The sequence below is a fragment of the Oncorhynchus gorbuscha genome, linkage group LG14 (genome assembly GCF_021184085.1).
Source record: "Oncorhynchus gorbuscha isolate QuinsamMale2020 ecotype Even-year linkage group LG14, OgorEven_v1.0, whole genome shotgun sequence".
NCBI lineage: Eukaryota > Metazoa > Chordata > Actinopteri > Salmoniformes > Salmonidae > Oncorhynchus > Oncorhynchus gorbuscha.
In genome coordinates this window covers 15,440,710-15,459,236 of record NC_060186.1, presented here as the reverse complement: position 1 = coordinate 15,459,236, position 18,527 = coordinate 15,440,710, and the positions used below count along the sequence as shown (strand labels likewise).

Here is an 18,527-nt window from a genome sequence, read left to right as displayed (position 1 = left end):
GACATTTAAACGTGTTAACCCTCGCAAGGCTGCAGGCCCAGACGGCATCCCCAGCCGCGCCCTCAGAGCATGCGCAGACCAGCTGGCCGGTGTGTTTACGGACATATTCAATCAATCCCTATACCAGTCTGCTGTTCCCACATGTATCAAGAGGGCCATTGTTCCTGTTCCCAAGAAAGCTAAGGTAACTGAGCTAAACGACTACCGCCCCGTAGCACTCACTTCCGTCATCATGAAGTGCTTTGAGAGAATAGTCAAGGACCATATCACCTCCACCCTACCTGACACCCTAGACCCACTCCAATTTGCTTACCGCCCAAATAGGTCCACAGACGACACTCAACCACACTGCACACTGCCCTAACCCATCTGGACAAGAGGAATACCTATGTGAGAATGCTGTTCATCGACTACAGCTCGGAATTCAACACCATAGTACCCTCCAAGCTCGTCATCAAGCTCGAGACCCTGGGTCTCGACCCCGCCCTGTGCAACTGGGTACTGGACCTCCTGATGGGCCGCCCCCAGGTGGTGAGGGTAGGCAACAACATCTCCACCCCGCTGATCCTCAACACTGGGGCCCCACAAGGGTGCGTTCTGAGCCCTCTCCTGTACTCCCTATTCACCCACGACTGCGTGGCCACGCACGCCTCCAACTCAATCATCAAGTTTGCGTACGACACAACAGTGGTAGGCTTGATTACCAACAACGACGAGACGGCCTACAGGTAGGAGGTGAGGGCCCTCGGAGTGTTGTGTCAGGAAAATAACCTCACACTCAACGTCAACAAAACTAAGGAGATGATTGTGGACTTCAGGAAACAGCAGAGGGAACACCCCCCTATCCACATCGATGGAACAGTAGTGGAGAGGGTAGCAAGTTTTAAGTTTCTCGGCATACACATCAGACAAACTGAATTGGTCCACTCACACAGATAGCATCGTGAAGAAGGAGCAGCAGCGCCTCTTCAACCTCAGGAGGCTGAAGGAATTTGGCTTGTCACCAAAAGCACTCACAAACTTCTACAGATGCACAATCGAGAGCATCCTGGCGGGCTGTATCACCGCCTGGTACGGCAACTGCTCCGCCCACAACCGTAAGGCTCTCCAGAGGGTAGTGAGGTCTGCACAACGCATCACCGGGGGCAAACTACCTGCCCTCCAGGACACCTACACCACCCGATGTTACAGGAAGGCCATAAAGATCATCAAGGACAACAACCACCCGAGCCACTGCCTGTTCACCCCGCTATCATCCAGAAGGCGAGGTCAGTACAGGTGCATCAAAGCTGGAACCGAGAGACTGAAAAACAGCTTCTATCTCAAGGCCATCAGACTGTTAAACATCCACCACTAACATTGAGTGGCTGCTGCAAACACACTGACACTGACTCAACTCCAGCCACTTTAATAATGGGAATTGATGGGAAATGATGTAAATATATCACTAGCCACTTTAAACAATGCTACCTAATATAATGTTACATACCCTACATTATTCATCTCATATGCATACGTATATACTGTACTCTATATCATCTACTGCATCCTTATGTAATACATGTATCACTAGCCACTTTAACTATGCCACTTTGTTTACATACTCATCTCATATGTATATACTGTACTCGATACCATCTACTGTATCTTGCCTATGCTGCTCTGTACCATCACTCATTCATATATCTTTATGTACATATTCTTTATCCCCTTACACTGTGTATAAGACAGTAGTTTTGGAATTGTTAGTTAGATTACTTGTTGGTTATTACTGCATTGTCGGAACTAGAAGCACAAGCATTTCGCTACACTCGCATTAACATCTGCTAACCATGTGTATGTGACAAATACAATTTGATTTGATTTGAGCAGTACAGATAGAACATTGATTAAAATCTGCTTTCCGGAAACCAGGCAACCCACAATCCCTGGAGACCCATGTTTCTACATTACATTCTACAAATCCTGTAGGTTTAAATGGCTGTGTGAGTGAGCAATAACCATCCACTACCAGAGTGCATCTGCTGGGCTTTCTAATGGGTCCTCTGATACGGTTCCATCTTCAACAGTTTTCATCAATAATAAGGCAGATATATTGCATCTCATTAGGTTATCGCCTAGGGTACATTTAACACAGAGGGATTATTCCTAGGCTTGGGTATATCGATCTTTCTTTTCCAAAACAGTCCTGTCACCTAAAAACATGGCACACTTGCTAATGAAAGACCCGTATCTCAATGCTTTGTCGATTCTTGTTGTCATAGAAACCATTATAAAACATTTATATGAAAGGACTCAGGCTTCATTTATGATTTATGGGGTATGGTTTTATCATTTGTTCAGTATAATTATTTTGAAGGCTCTACCTCTCAACAACCTCCCTCTCTTTGAAAAGATAAAAGCAGTTGATGAGAGTTCAACATTTTTAGAGAGTGTAACGTATTTGACGTAAACAGGTGCAGTGGAGTTTTGCCTCTGCCACAGTTGAATGTCTAGCTTGGGTGGTTAAGACTGCCATGCTTAGTTTCCTCTTACAGCAAAAACAAAGTTTCAATTTCCTCTGCCCATAACCACAAGACAGTCAAACACGCTACGCTGGGCCACTTCCTACTCACAAAAGTGCAAGTGCAAGTCATTGGGGTCAAGACGTGCATACTAAAGATGTGTTAGCTGACAATACACGCTTCTATGGGGCAGAAGCCCGTGGACTTCATGATTCTGGATGGCTAGATAGCTACCAACAGTGACAAGAAACTGCCATGTGGGGAATCGTAAGTGACTTGTTTCAACTAGTTTAATATTTTTCTTGAACTATACCATGTCTTGTTCAAGGTGTTGATACTGATTTCATGTCAATGCTAAAGAGGCTAAAATTCCCTAGCTAGCAAACAAACAAGTGTAACAATGTATTTGAGAAGTGTTCTTTGTGCAAATGTATTTATGTTTCAATAAATGCTGGAGACAAAATATAGTTTACATGTTGTCAACAATCTAAGTCAACGCAGTCTTTTGCCCCATAGTTGAATGCATGTTGGTTTTGTTGCTAAACAACCAACCCGTCTATTCGGCGCTCCTAATTAGCAGCCACCAGTGAAATGAGAACACGGGTGTTGTATGCAACTAGGCACAGACCCTCTACAGAAGAGCCCCATCCCAAGAAAGACAAGGCATGGAAGGTGTGTGAGTGACAGGAAGGCCTGAGTATGAGACAGGTGTCTATGTGGGCGGGGCACAGCAGACGTTACCTGTGGAGGGTAGTTGCTCTCAGACGACCACCTGGAGGACTGGTCATTGGGTTTGTCCACCAAGATGTTTCTACACACAGAAAGGGAAAGATGGGAGAAAGGACATGTTTCAGCCAACATCCAAACATCATTTGTTGTGAGCAAAGGGATAGGGTAATATCCATGTAAAAGGACCCATGAGCACCACATGTGCAGGGAGTTCATAACAGCGTATCAAATTGGGAGTAAAATAAAAGCTAAGAGTGTATATTTTGGGGAAATAAAGGCATAGATACATTTTTAATCAATTTTCCATCTTAAAATTGAGGCAAAAGTACTAGCCTTGATTTCTGGTCAAACGGGAGGAAACGGGGTCTTAGAAAACATTTACCAGAAAAAGTCAAATGGATTCTCCTGTACTTTTGTATAGTTTTTAGCCAGTAGTTCTGAAAATTGCACTCACGAGCCAAAAGTGGTCCCCGAAAATGGCATATTACGGCACATGTGATGATACTGTATGTGCAACACATCACTGCGCTCTCACTCGCTCCGCTGTGTGGGTATCTTGCTAGATGTCTCGCTTATGGAGAGGGGCTAAAGCTCATTTGGTTTAACTATTTGCTAGGGGGCTGTCCCACGTGGGGGAAAATGGTGCAGCACAGCTTCCAGAAAGAGTTCCTTTCGAACTAGGAATTTAGTGGCTAGTTGAACTAAGACAGTTATTCTGCTCAAAGATTAAGGGTATATGAACTACACATTGACACATCTAGCCCAAAGCAGGAGGTTTAAGTAGTTGCCAAAGTACCGGAGCATGTCTTTAAAAGGTATTAGAAATATATCAAAACACAATAATAGTGAAGTTAAGAACTTATATATAAAACTTGTAATTCTGTATGTCTAAAAATGTTAATGTCAAGCCCAGAAGAGAAATTAGAAGCTTTTTTTGAACTCGTCCAAAAGCTCAAGTCACTTGCCCCCCTTTAATGACAAAATTTGCCCACGAAGGACCGCCGAACCACCTTCCTGTTTAAGTGAGCAAGGCACATCAAGGTGAGTACAAAAATGTATTGTATGCTGCTGCATAGATTATGTAATATGCCAGGGAGATATGTATACTGTAGCTAAGGCAGTAACACTAAGTGTATGTTGTGTAGTAAACTGTTAGTAGCCCAAGTGCCTCACCCTAATAATTTGGTCTATTTTCACCTCTTAATTTCACTGAATATTGTAAGAGCTTTCATTGTCTGCTTATATGTCCCCGTTATTTATCCTACGGTTGACTTGGTGTACAGGGAGAACACTAAGAACGGCCCATGTTCTGAATTCTGTGAATTCTGTAAATAAATCTGTAAATAACAAAAGTGCCGAGCAACTAGTTATTGACTTTGTCCGTCCAAGCTCGCTCATGAATGTCTTAATCTAAATGATGGATTGCCTCTTACCGCTTGTTGTCCCCTTATGCCATAGTTTGTACATCTCAATTATCAGTAGAAACCACATCAGTTTAAGCAAGTCAACCATATCAGCTATGTTTTTTTAAAGACAGTAAACGAGGCTGAATGAACTGTTTTGCTGCCAGACAAGGCTCCGCTAATAGCCAGATGTAGCAGTGGTAAGGTGTTGGGACTGCTGTTGGGACTGCTTTATGTAGGTCCTAACAGTTTGTGGGCACCAGTTGTCACCATCACCATTATAATTAATATATTGTTTAGTGGCTTTGCTGGCATGCATCCCACTTTCTTTTTTTTGCCCCACCTAGATTTAGAGGATAAAATCGCCACTGATGCAGCATCTCTTGCTGTTGTGGCCTTAACCAAGGCACTTGCATCTTGAAATGTCTTTATAATTACATTTTATTTAATTTGATTGACTTAAACCCCCCCCAAAAGTGAAATACTGCAGACAGGCTAGTGTATAAAACACGTGGTCCGTCAACCTTCCATCTGGAGAGCTACTGGGGTGTCCAGGCGTTTGACACAACCCTGCTTAAACAAACCAGAGTCAGCATATCAAGGTCCTGTTGAGCAGCTGACATTCTACAATGTGGTGTGCTCAAGCAGGGCTGGAGCAAAAGCCTGCAAACCCAGTAGCTCTCCTGGAATTTCATGGAGGATGGTTTACCATCCTGCAACATTACAATTACAACCAAATACTTTACGGTTTTATAAAAGAAATCCCTCATTCAATGAACAAGGGATCAAATGGCTAAGGCGGGTGAGGTAGCAGACCTAAATGTTTATGTGTAAGGTTAAAATAGTCAGTGTTCAGGGGAGCTCTTGACAGCATATAAGCTACTTGTCAATTAGTTGAATAAATATTATTGGAATATCCTGTCAGAATTACATGGCCAGTATTGAACAGAGGAGAATCTTATCCAATTTTGAGAGCTTGAGACACATACGGTTTTACAACTGGAGTATGTATGGTTTTATCAACTGCGTGTCGGCCATATACGGTTTTACAACCGGAGTATGTATGGTTTTATCAACTATCAACTGCGTGTCAGCCATTTGCAGTTATACACGAGGGCCATTGGAAAGTTATTTTAGGACATTGAACATGACATTAATACATGCTGATAGCTAAATAGTTGAATAGTGAGAAAGCCAATTGAAAACATGGTGGAGTTTGGCTGATTATCTTTAATTTACCTTCTGCGCAAATCATCCCTCTCCTCTGGCAACAGCCCACTGGCACAGGCAGGTGATGCACACCATGACTTTTCCAGGATTTTCATTGCTGACCAAAAATCTGCTATAACTGGGTAAATAACTCACTAACAAGCAATGAATATCAACCAATATGCACACGTGGTTAGGGTCATTGATCTCAAACACACATCTTGTGACTGCATGATTGAAAGACAGCTCGTGCCCGTCAATGTAGGCCTACAATAATTATACTCCGATGCGTTCTGCAGAGATTTGTAGGACAGTGGGTAACACATTGCATCCGGAGCACACTGATACAATTCTGATCGGAGTAAATTAATTGTTTGATATTGTGATTTCTTCTTCTTTTACTTTTCCATTCGGGCAACTTAAAAGTATATTATTCTTGTCCGATTATCTTTTTTTACTATCCCCGGACAAGTGTTAATGTCGAGCCCTGCTCTCCCTCATGAGGGAGGATAATGAAAGTTCACATTAGTAACAAGTAAAAGTAGACCTACCAATTAAGCTAGTTGGTGTTTTTACTGAAATACATTTGTCTATGAATTAAAAATTGTAATATACTTGTACATATGAATTCCTTTACATTACTTTGTATAAGGTAGTTGTGAAATTGTTAGATATTACTGCATGGTCATAACTAGAAGCACAAGCATTTCGCTCACATTAATATCTGCTAACCATGTGTATTTGACCAATAAAATTTGATTTGATTTAATACTGTTACTTAATCAGAGTAGACAAACCACAGTTTGGTCACCTACTGTCCTCCCTTATGTTCAGCTCATTTGTTTTATTATTCTGTCGTCTGGTTGCCAAAGCAAGTGTGAAAACAGTCTGGACAACAAAAGGTTGAGTATAGTTCAGTCAAATTCAGTAACATAGAACGCACTAGAGTACAGTATAATGTACTGTACTAAACTCTACTGTAATTTGATGTCTAAACTTGGGAAACATAGAAGTCTATGATTCGATCAGATTTGATCCAGTTCAAACCAACCAAATTTCGTAATGTTTGGGAGCAGAGCTCATTCGAATAGCCAGTGTGTAGAATAATACCTATATGTAATGAATGATACTGCATATTTCCACCTTTGTGTAGAATTACGCATTTCTATGTAGTACAGATCAGAAACTAGTGATCAGGGTTCAGCGGTGTCCAGATTTCCATACCTTGCCTGTGCCATCCTGGGATATACGGTATTACTAGTAGTGCACAAGTAAATATATATATTTCTCCAAACAGAAATAAAAGCCCCAAAGAATGTACTTACCAGAATGCTATCAAAATGCTAACAAATACTAAAGAATTCTCATAGCGGATGCTAGGTAAATGGTAATGAGCGCATGCGAATATTTATTACTTGGACAGACAACCCAGCTCATAAAGTTATGCAAGTATCTCAAAATGCAGTTTGCAGCACGTACAACAACACAAATATTAGGCAGGGGATTTTCTCTGATGTAGTTACCAAGAAGCTGGATCTTGCAAGCTTAGTTAACATTAGCAAGTTAGCAACATTCACAAGTTACGTAGCAAAACCCAGCTGGAGAGAATTTGGCACATCTTAAATAGTTAATTGAATAGTTATAATATATATCTGGAAAACATTAGTAGTGGATTTCATACAAGTGTAACTTGATCACCACAACTAAGTTGCGCTGCAGAAGTGACTCACCTTACAAAGCTCCCATTTTGCTCGTTGTGCTTCTTTATAAACAAACACACGTGACTGCCTCAAACCCCTGTTTTGCGAAACTAGTACTGGTAAGCTTCATAATGAAAAATGATCTAGCATGCAAAATGATGAACGAGATCTGCGTTATCTATTGCACAAGTTGACTGGAGGGGTATTTATATAGCCCTAATATTCAAAGCCCCAAAAACATAACTTGCTAACAAAATCAAAGGGAATCAAAGAGAATGCTAACTATACTGAACAAAAATATAACACACAACATGTAAAGTGATCACAGAATTGTTCCATACACACAAAAAGCTTCTCTCAAATTGTGCACACATTTGTTTACATCCCTGTTAGTGAACATTTCTCCTTTGCCAAGATAATCCATCCACCTGACAGGTGTGGCATATCAAGAAGCTGATTTAACAGCGTGATCATTCCACAGGTGGCATGCTGATTGCAGGAATGTCCACCAGAGCTGTTGACAGATAAATGAACATTAAATTCTCTACCATAAGTCACCTCCAATGTCGTTTTAGAGAATTTGGCAATATGTCCAACCAGCCTCAAAAACACAGACCACGTGTAACCACGCCAGCCCTGGATCTCCCCATCCGGCTTCTTCACCTGCGGGATTGTCTGAGACCAGCCACCCGGATACCTAATGAAACTAATGAGTATTCCTGTCTGTAATAAAGCCCTTTTGTGGAGGGAAAACTTCCTGTATACAGCCATGTTAACAGCATCATAGCATATGTACCAGTGAATCACTGTGACATATGAAATACAAGTAAGTGTAATCACTACATATAAAATGTACATGTCAAATTATTAAGTAATGTGCAGTCGTATTCAAGTCCTGATTGGTCAATAAGCTTATTTGACTTGTTAAATAACGAAATGGACTGACCCGAACAGCGTTCCTAATTTGCCCGGCATTGGCCAGAGCAAGTTAGGCCTACTGATGACTGATCTAGTGGTCAGGTAGCCTAGTGGTTAGAGCATTGGACTAGTAACCGAAAGGTTGCAAGATCGAATCCCTGAGCTGACAATGTAGTACAAATATGTTGTTCTGCCCCTGAACAAGGAACCCACCTTTCCTAGGCCATCATTGAAAATAAGAATTTGTTCTTAACTGACTTGCCTAGTCAAATAAATAAAAATCACATCAATCATGGGGTGGTATTGTGACAGGGGCAGTGATACTATTGTCTTCCAAGGCTGCAATTACAAAGGCAGACCAATTCTGATATTTTTCTCACTAATGAGTCTTTTGACCAATCAGATCAGCTTTGAAAAATATCTGTGGGTAAGGAAAGAAGACCCATTTGCGGGAGAAAAAAATCTAAATTGGGCTGCCTGTATAAAAGCAGTAAACATTAGTGCTGACACTAGCAATTCCACTGTTTTTAAAAGAGCGGGATAATAGGATCCATAAATAGCTGACTGTACAGGCATTTCCTATGGTGTCAAGTTACCCAAGCAATACCATAGAAACATACTAGCTCGTTACCTAACATTAACTGGTTATACCCTTTGGCCTTGCACGAACGGGTACAGAACAATCAGATTAAACATGCCTACAAAAAGTGTAGGAGAAAGTTAACTATTTAGCTTACTAGCTAATATAAAAAGTAATGAGTGATTTTGGCTACTAACTTAGTGGTGGTGGCATGCTCGTCTAGTTTGCGAGCTCGCTAACTTAACTAGCTAGCTTTTTTGCCAACTTGTTAGTACGGTTGTTAGATAATTACCATTATCAGCTTTACATTGCATGGAAAGACGTCACACAGTACAAAAATAATCAATTTAGCTGGCTATGCGTGCATTTTGTTTACTCGAGTAAATCTAAATAGCTAACGTTATCCCTGTTGCCTAACGGTGGAGTAGTTAGCTCGCAGTCAAGCTAGGCCGCGGAGACACGATTTCGATCCACTGTGGCAGTTAATGAGACCTGCAGCCACGAAAACAAATACATAAATGTGGTCAACGTATGTGTGCATTACTCACTCTGGTAAATATGTGGAGGAATACGAGCTCCATTTAAAAACACTGAAGGAGAGGACTCTGTTCTCTGGAACGACCGCCATCTTGTTGCAGAAAATGACAAGCAGCAAAGGCTCGAGTGACAGCTCTTAAAGAGACAATACACTTTAATTCGATTAATGCGTTTGGTTACATCGGTCAAGTTCAATAATAGAGAAAACTGTTCAAAAATATTTATGAGGACATGATATTGATTAATGACCCTGAAAATGTGCCTGGAACACTTGCACCAAGTTATTTCAACCATGCTGCTGCCATTAGTTATGCATTTGGCTTGTGTGTGTGTGTGTGTGTGTGTGTGTGTGTGTGTGTGTGTGTGTGTGTGTGTGTGTGTGTGTGTGTGTGTGTGTGTGTGTGTGTGTGTGTGTGTGTGTGTGTGTGTGTGTGTGTGTGTGTGTGTGTGTGTGTGTGTGTGTGTGTGTGTGTGTGTTTGCCTGCGTTTGTGTGTGTGTGTGTTATGACAATAGGTTTCTCCTGACACCTGTTTTATCTGCAGAAATAATATAGTTTATAAACTTTTAGAAACTATTCAGTATAGGCTTGAGTATAGGCTTGTCTCATAATTGTTGCACGTTGAGAAAATGAACAGCATCAACATAATTTAGAATATGTTTGTAATACTGTATCTCTCAAAGATATGGAATCTGTATTATCTCACACAAGCAAGACTGATGTTTCCTTCTGTGTTTGGTTTTCCTTATTCATTTTTAACATAGGCCCATGAATTTGACTTCCCAACCTGTTTCCCACCAAACTCCCAATGATGAGGATATCACATGATAATAGAGTCACTGCTTCATTCTAATGTCATCTTCCCTGGTGATCTCAGTTCCTGCCTGTATATCACAGGGCACATTACTCCTCATCACCCTTTCCCGTCAGCATAACCCCCCCCCTCACCTCTCTCTATCATTCTATCATTCTATCATTCTATCATTCTATCATTCTCTCTCTCTCTCTCTCTCTCTCTCTCTCTCTCTCTCTCTCTCTCTCTCTCTCTCTCTCTCTCTCTCTCTCACTCTCTGTGTCTGAATGTCCAACCTATGGGGCAATGACTGCACTGATTCGATCTTGTTTTTGATTATTTGTGTTGGTTGTTTGACATTTGTCTGCACTGTTAGGAGCTAGTAACACAAGCATTTCGCGGCACCCGCTATAACATCGGTGTATGCGACCAATAAACTTGGATTCTATTTTTATTTGGTTTACTATTAGGCTATTATATAATTGCAAAAACAATAATCTTATTATAAATAAAGCCTCATAATTGTATATAATTTACTGATAACAATAATAGCCATGACTTTCTGCGCGTCAACCAGGCTTTGATCATCCCATTTTTCTAAAGGACCATCTCCGTGTCAAATGCACACCGGGGAATTATCTCCAAGTGGATTGCCAGGAAGCTTCTTGATGTAAGAAATGCACGAAAGTGGCATTTCTTCTAAGTGCACAAGCAGCACTTGGCACAGGAACCTCTTAATTTAGCTTAAATGGAGTGGAGAGGCACTTTTTATTCGTGACTTTTTTGGTCCAAAGCACAGCTGACAAGTGATTATTGAGTGACATTGAGAAGTATAGGCAATATTAAATTATGACTCCTTTTGTAAACTATTGTGTTTCATTTTTCAGGCACTCATTTCAGTATTCGAACTTTGGTAAAAAATTATAGGCTACATGTTTATCATGATAAAACATATATTAACCTATAGGCCTATGGACCAAGAGGTCAGTAGACACAACATTGGTCCTATAATAGCAATACATGCACCTCCTCATCTCATTCCTGAGTCATGGTCATGTCGATGTTATAGCCCACACATGAGCTCATTTATGCGGGAAATAACTCACTATGTGAATATTTTGGAGACGTATACTATTATGTAGGCTAGCTTATATTATATGGGCCAGAATTTACCGAGCGCAGTGGACTTCCCCCTGCCCATAATGACTGCGCATGGACTGGATCACGTGGGAGGTCCCTTTAAGTTTCCATTGAGAGGCTTGGCCATGTCACATGATGGACATGATATAATGAAACAGCAGGAAAACAGAGACGTAGTGTACCCTGAGCTGATAAAAAAAAATCTACGCACTCATCTGCAATAGCACCCGCGCAACTGGGGACCAAGTAGAGGACAGGGGCGGTCCAGAATACGTCCCCATCTGACGGGACATGCCTGTTCATTCGCGATTATACCTACAACTATTAAGCACTTTTTGAAGGGGAAGATCCATTTTAAGTACGTGTTTATTCCATCCATCTACCTGGGAGTGGAATCGGTGCGCATCTCAGGTGAGTGAACTTATTTATATAATGTCCCAGATGGTTGATACGCAGCTGGGTAGAGACACTGTTCCTCTATGCTCTGCTCAGCTGTCATTTCTGCGCGTTACCGCAGGTGCTTTTTGCGCGTTATTTTGGCTTTCTGGTGTTGACACAGCGGAGGAATCGCATTGTGTTCTGTTTTCTGTAAGTGCGTGAAACGAAAATTCGTCCCTGCTCTTGTGGCTGAGCAGATTTAAAAAAAAAAATTCTGCCAGATGGGTTTTGCTCTCTATATCTTTGCCAATGTCCGCATTCCAGTTTGTGTTGCGCAGATTGAAGTTGAAGTAAGCTCGACAACTGGGTCTTTGCTTTCTACACATATTTGATAGCCTATTGCATGTATGCTTAAAAAAAATGCCTATAGGTCGTCCACCTCACCCATATCTTGAAGGATGGCACACGAAACAACACATAGACAGCTGTCCGGTCCAAGGCTAGAAAATACAAGCAATAAAATGTTTTGTTTAAACTCAAATTGAAGTCGCTACTATAGTCTGATTTTTCGTTGTCAAGACAGGTTATTTGGAGCTTGCGCTGACAGCGGAGAGGGCGGCATTTTCATAATTTGTGATGTTCAGATCTCTCCAATCGTCATCATTACGCAACAAAAACAGAACATAACAACTCATCTTTATGAATTCTATTCTATTCTGATGTAACATATTGGGTAGCAAAATCATTCATAACCCGGTTAAAATGTATTTCTGTGAAATAATTGTAAAGTTATAGAATTAACCAAATACTAGGCTACAGCATTGTGATTGGGGTAGCCTTTATATGTCCGATGCATGGATACATTTCTACTGTCAAATCGGAAACTGCGTAGCTGTAGGACCGTCCGCCGTTGATTACATCCTATACCCCCCTGTTAGCCTACAGGTGGGGCCAAATCCTTTACCAACATGTTCTACGGTCCCTCTGTCGGACCGGAACGGGATGTTAAGGGAAATGTGGCAATAACATGCGACGTCACTGCCTTGTACAGTAAGTATGTCGGAGTAGTGTCAGGGACAAATGCGCTTTCAAAACAGGTAGGAACTCGCAAATCTCTAAAGTTCATGATAACTGGGATTCGAAGAAAAAAAACGAACTCTGACAGAGAGAAATCGTTTTGAAAGTTCATCCAACTCGGAATTCCATATTCCTAGACCTCCGACCTTCCGACCTGAATATTCTTTATTTTATTTAACTTGGCAAGTCAGTTATGAAAAAATATATATTTACAATTTTTATTTATATTTATTTGTTTCACCTTATTTCACCTTTATTTAAGCAACTGCGATCTGGCCAAGATAAAGCAAAGCAGTTCGACACATATAACAACACAGAGTTACACATGGAGTAAAACAAACATACAGTCAATAATACAGTAGAAAAATAAGTATGTACAATATGAACAAATGAGGTGAGATAAGGAAGGTAAAGGCAATAAATAGGCCATGGTGGCGAAGTAAATACAATGTAGCAATTAAAACACTGGAATGGTAGACTTGACAGTAGATGAGTGTGCAAAGTAGAAATACTGGGGAGCAAAGGAGGAAAATAAATAAATACAGTAGGGGAAGAGGTAGTTTTTTGGACTATTTATAGATGGATATGTGCAGTGATCTGTGAGCTGCTCTGACAGCTGGTGCTTAAAGCTAGTGAGGGAGATAAGTGTTTCCAGTTTCAAAGATTTTTGTAGTTTGTTCCAGTCATTGGCAGCAGAGAACTGGAAGGAGAGGCGGCCAAATGAGGAATTGGCTTTGTGGGTGACAACTGAGAAATACCTGCTGAAATGCATGCTACGGGTGGGTGCAGCTATGGTGACCAGCGAGCAGAGATAAGGCAGGACTTTACCTAGCAGGGTCTTGTAGATGACCTGGAGCCAGTGGGTTTGGCGATGAGTATGAAGTGAGGGCCAGCCAAAGAGAGCGTACAGGTCGCAGTGGTGGGTAGTATATGGGGCTTTGGTGACAAAACGAATGGCACTGTGATAGACTGCATCCATTTTGTTGAGTAGGGTGTTGGAGGCTATTTTGTAAATGACATCACCAAAGTCGAGGATCGGTAAGATGGTCAGTTTTACGAGGGTATGTTTGGCAGCATGAGTGAAGGATGCTTTGTTGCGAAATAGGAAGCCATTTCTAGATTTAACTTTGGATTTGAGATGTTTTATGTGAGTATGGAAGGAGAGTTTACAGTCTAACCAGACACCTAGGTATTTGTAGTTGTCCACATATTCTAAGTCAGAACCGTCCAGAGTAGTGATGCTGGACAGGCGGGCAGGTGCAGGCAGCGGTCGGTTGAAGAGCATGCATTTAGTTTTACTTGTATTTAAGAGCAGTTGGAGGCCACGGAAGGAGTGTTGTATGGCATTGAAGCTCATCTAGAGGGTTGTTAACACAGTGTCCAAAAAGGGCCAGATGTTTACAGAATGGTGTCGTCTGCTTAGAGGTGGATCAGAGACTCACCAGCAGCACGAGCGACATCATTGATGTATTCAGCCGAAGAGAGTCGACCCAAGAATTGAACCCTGTGGCACCCCCATAGAGACTGCTAGAGGCCCGGACAACAGGCCCTCAGATTTGACACACTGAACTCTGTCGGAGAAGTAGTTGGTGAACCAGGCGAGGCAATCATTTGAGAAACCAAGGCTGTTGAGTCTGCCGATGACAATGACGGCCTACCAAAAGGCAGCCTGTGATGATGGGGGCTGGGATTAAATATATATATGACAAAACACACATCACGATGAGAGACAACACAGCACTACATAAAGAGAGACATAAGACAACAACATATCAAGGCAGCAACACATGACAACACGGCATAGTAGCAACACAACATGACAACAACTTGGTACACAACATGGGACAAACATTCTTTTGCACAGACAACAGCACAAAGGGAAAGAAGGTAGAGACAACAATACATCACACAATGCAGCCACAACTGTCAGTAAGAGTGTCCATGATTGAGTCTTTGAATAAAGAGATGGAGATAAAACTGTCCAGTTTGAGTGTTTGTTGCGGCTTGTTCCAGTCGCTAGCTGCAGCGAACTGAAAAGACGATCAAACCAGGGATGTGTGGGCTCTGGGGACCGTTAACAGAATGTGACTGGAAGAATGGGTGTTGTATGTGGAGGATGAGGGCTGCACTAGATATCTCAGATAGGGAGGAGTGAGGCCTAAGAGGGTTTTATAAATAAGCATCAACCAGTGGGTCTTGTGACAGGTACACAGAGATGACCAGTTTACAGAGGAGTACAGTAATTGGTCCTATAAGGAGCATTGGGGGCAAATCTGATGGCCGAATAGTAAAGAACATCTAGCCCCTCGAGAGCGCCCTTACCCAACAATCTATGAATTATGTCCCGTAATCTAGCATGGGTAGGATGGTCACTTGAATCAGAGTTACTTTAGAAGCTGGGGTGAAAGAGGAGTGATTACGATAGAGGAAACCAAGTCTAGATTTAACTTTAGCCTGCAGCTTTGATATGTGATGAGAGAAGGACAGTGTACCATCTAGCCATACTCTCAAGTACGGCTAAAAGATGGCGCCAAAGAACATGGCTGACGTTTAACATTCTCCAAAACAATTGTGATATTTTGTTAGTTCTTTTGTGTTTTGTGTAACTTTAAAAAAAAAAACGTTTTTTGTACATAATGTTGCTGCTAGCGTCTTTTATGACCGAAAATAACTTGGTATCAGAACAGTGATTACTTCCTTTAACGAGTCCAACGAAAAGAATATACGGCTTTCACTGGAACGGGCCCAGATCCCCGTAATTTGCTTGAAGAACAGACGCAGGAAAAGGGACCGCAGATCTGGCTGCCTTCTGAGAATCTGTAGGCGAGCGAGTCATCTCCCACTGACATCCGTTCTTCTTGCTAATGTTCAATCATTGGAAAATAAAATTGATGACCTACGATTAAGATTATCCTACCAATGGGACATTAAAAACAGTGATATCTCATGTTTCACTGAGACGTGGCTGAACGATAATACAGATAATAAAGAGCTGGCAGGATTTTCCATGCACTGGCAGAACAGAGACTCTACCTCTGGGAACACCAGAGGTGGGTTGTGTGTTTGTTTGTCAATAACAGCTGGTGCGCGATGTCTAATATTGAAGAAGTCTCGAGGTACCTTTATGACAAGCTGAAGACCACACTATCTAACAAGAGTGGAGACACCTGAAACCCCACCTCTTTAAGGAATACCTAGGATAGGATAAAGTAATCCTTCTCACCCCCCCCCCTTAAAATATTTAGATGCACTATTGTAAAGTGGTTGTTCCACTGGATGTCATAAGGTGAATGCACCAATTTGTAAGTCGCTCTGGATAAGAGTGTCTGCTAAATGACTTAAATGTAAATGTAAATGAGAGTTCTCATCTATATTATTCGTAGCTATCTATTTACCACCACAGAATGAAAGTGGCACTAAGACTGCTCTCAACCAACTCTATAAGGCCATAAGCAAAGAAGAAAATGCTCACCCAGAAGCAGCGCTCCTAGTTGCCAGGGACTTTAATACAGGCACATTTAAATCAGTTTTACCAAATTTCTACCAGCATGTTACATGTGCAACCAGAGGGAAAAAAAATCATAGACCACCTTTACTCCACACACTGAGATGCATACAAAGCTTTCCCTCACCCTACATTTGGCAAATCTGACCGTAATTCTATCCTCATGATTCCTGATTACAAGCAAAAACTAAAGCAGGGAGTACCAGTGACTTGCTCAATACGGAAGTGGTCAGATGACGTGGATGCTACGCTACAGTACTGTTTTGCTAGCACAGCCTGGAATATGTTCCGGGATTCATCCAATGACATTGAGGAGTACACCACCTCAGTCATCGGCTTCATCAATAAGTGCATCGACGACATCATCCCCACAGTGACCGTACGTACATATTCCAACCAGAAGCCATGGATTACAGGCAACATCCGCATCGAGCAACATCCGCATCGAGCTAGAGTTTCCGATTTCAAGGAGCTGGAAACTAATCCGGACACTTATAAGAAATCCCACTATGCCCTCAGACGAACCATCAAACAAGCAAAGCGTCAATACAGGATTAAGATTGAATCCTACTACACCGGCTCTGATGCTCGTCGGATGTGTTAGGACTTGAAAACTATTATGGACTACAAAGGGAAACCCAGACACGAGCCTATCAGACAAGCAAAATGCCTTTTATGCTCGTTTTGAGGCAAGCAACACTGAGCATGCATGGGGCGGCAGGTAGCCTAGTGGTTAGAGCATTGGATTAGTAACCGAAAGGTTGCAATATCGAATCCCCGAGCTGACAAGGTAAAAATCTGTCGTTCTGACCCTGAACAAGGCAGTTAACCCATTGTTCCTAAGACGTCATTGAAAATAAGAATTTGTTCTTAACTTGCCTCGTTTAATAAAGGTAAAAAATAAATTTAAAAAATGTAAAAATGCACGAGAGCACCAGCTGTTCTGGATGACTGATAACGCTCTCGGTAGCCGATGTGAACAAAACCTTTAAACAGGTCAACATTCACAAAACCGCTGGGCCAGGCGAATTACCAGGATGTGTACTCAAAGCATGCGCGGACCAAGTGTCTTCACTGACATTTTCAACCTCTCCCTGACCGAGTCTGTAATACCTACATGTTTCAAGCAGACCACCATAGTCCCTGTGTCAAATGAAGTGAAGGTAATCTGCCTAAATGATTACCGCCCCGAATCACTCACGTCGGTAGCCATGAAGTGCTTTGAAAGGATGGTCATGGCGCACATCAACAGAATCCTTCCAGACACCCTAGACCCACTCCAATTCGCATACCGCCCCAACAGATCCACAGATAACGCAATCTCTATTGCACTCAACACTGCCCTTTCCCACCTGGACAAAAGGAACACCTATGTGAGAATGCTGTTCATTGACTACAGCTCAGCGTTCAACACCATAGTTCCCACAAAGCTCATCACTAAGCTAAGGACTCTGGGACTACAAACCTCCCCCTGCAACTGGATCCTGGACTTCCTGATGGCCCAGTACATCACTGGAGCCAAACTTCCTGCCATCCAGGACCTATATAATAGGCGGTGTCAGAGGAAACTCCAGACTGTTTTTTCTGCTACTTCACGGCAAGCGGTACCGTAGCGCCAAGTCTAGGACCAAAAGGCTCCCCAACAGCTTCTACCCCCAAGCCATAAGACTGCTGAACAATTAATAAAATCACCAATGGACTATTTACATTGACCCCCGCCCCCCTCCCCTCCCTTTTGTACACTGCTGCTACTCGTTGTTCATTATCTATGCATAGTCACTTCACCCTACCAACATGTACAAATTACCTCAACTCACCTGTACCCCTGCACACTGACTCGGTACGGGTGACCCCTGTATAGAGCCTCATTATTGTTATTCTTATTGTGTTGCTTTTTATTCTTATTTTTTACTTCAGTCTATTTGGTAAATATTTTCTTAACTCTTCTTGAACTGCACTGTTGGTTAAGGGCTTGTAAGTAAGCATTTCACGGTAAGGTCTACACTTGTTCTATACGGTGCATGTGACAAAGTTTGATTTGATAAGGTGACTACC

At 42.0% G+C, this 18,527-nt stretch overlaps 1 protein-coding gene across 1 annotated transcript in view; it reads right to left on the bottom strand.

Annotated features, from left to right (window-relative positions):
- The window catches only part of LOC123994540 (muskelin-like), a 37,581-nt gene extending 27,880 nt beyond the window's left edge, over positions 1 to 9,701 (bottom strand). The window contains exons 1-2 of the mRNA XM_046297241.1: positions 9,592 to 9,701; positions 3,246 to 3,315 (exon numbers count right to left, since the gene is read on the bottom strand). Coding sequence (XP_046153197.1) covers positions 3,246 to 3,315; positions 9,592 to 9,671 — 150 coding nt within the window. The 5' untranslated portion in view covers positions 9,672 to 9,701. The remainder of the gene's footprint in view (positions 1 to 3,245; positions 3,316 to 9,591) is intronic.
- Positions 9,702 to 18,527: the final 8,826 nt, after the last annotated feature.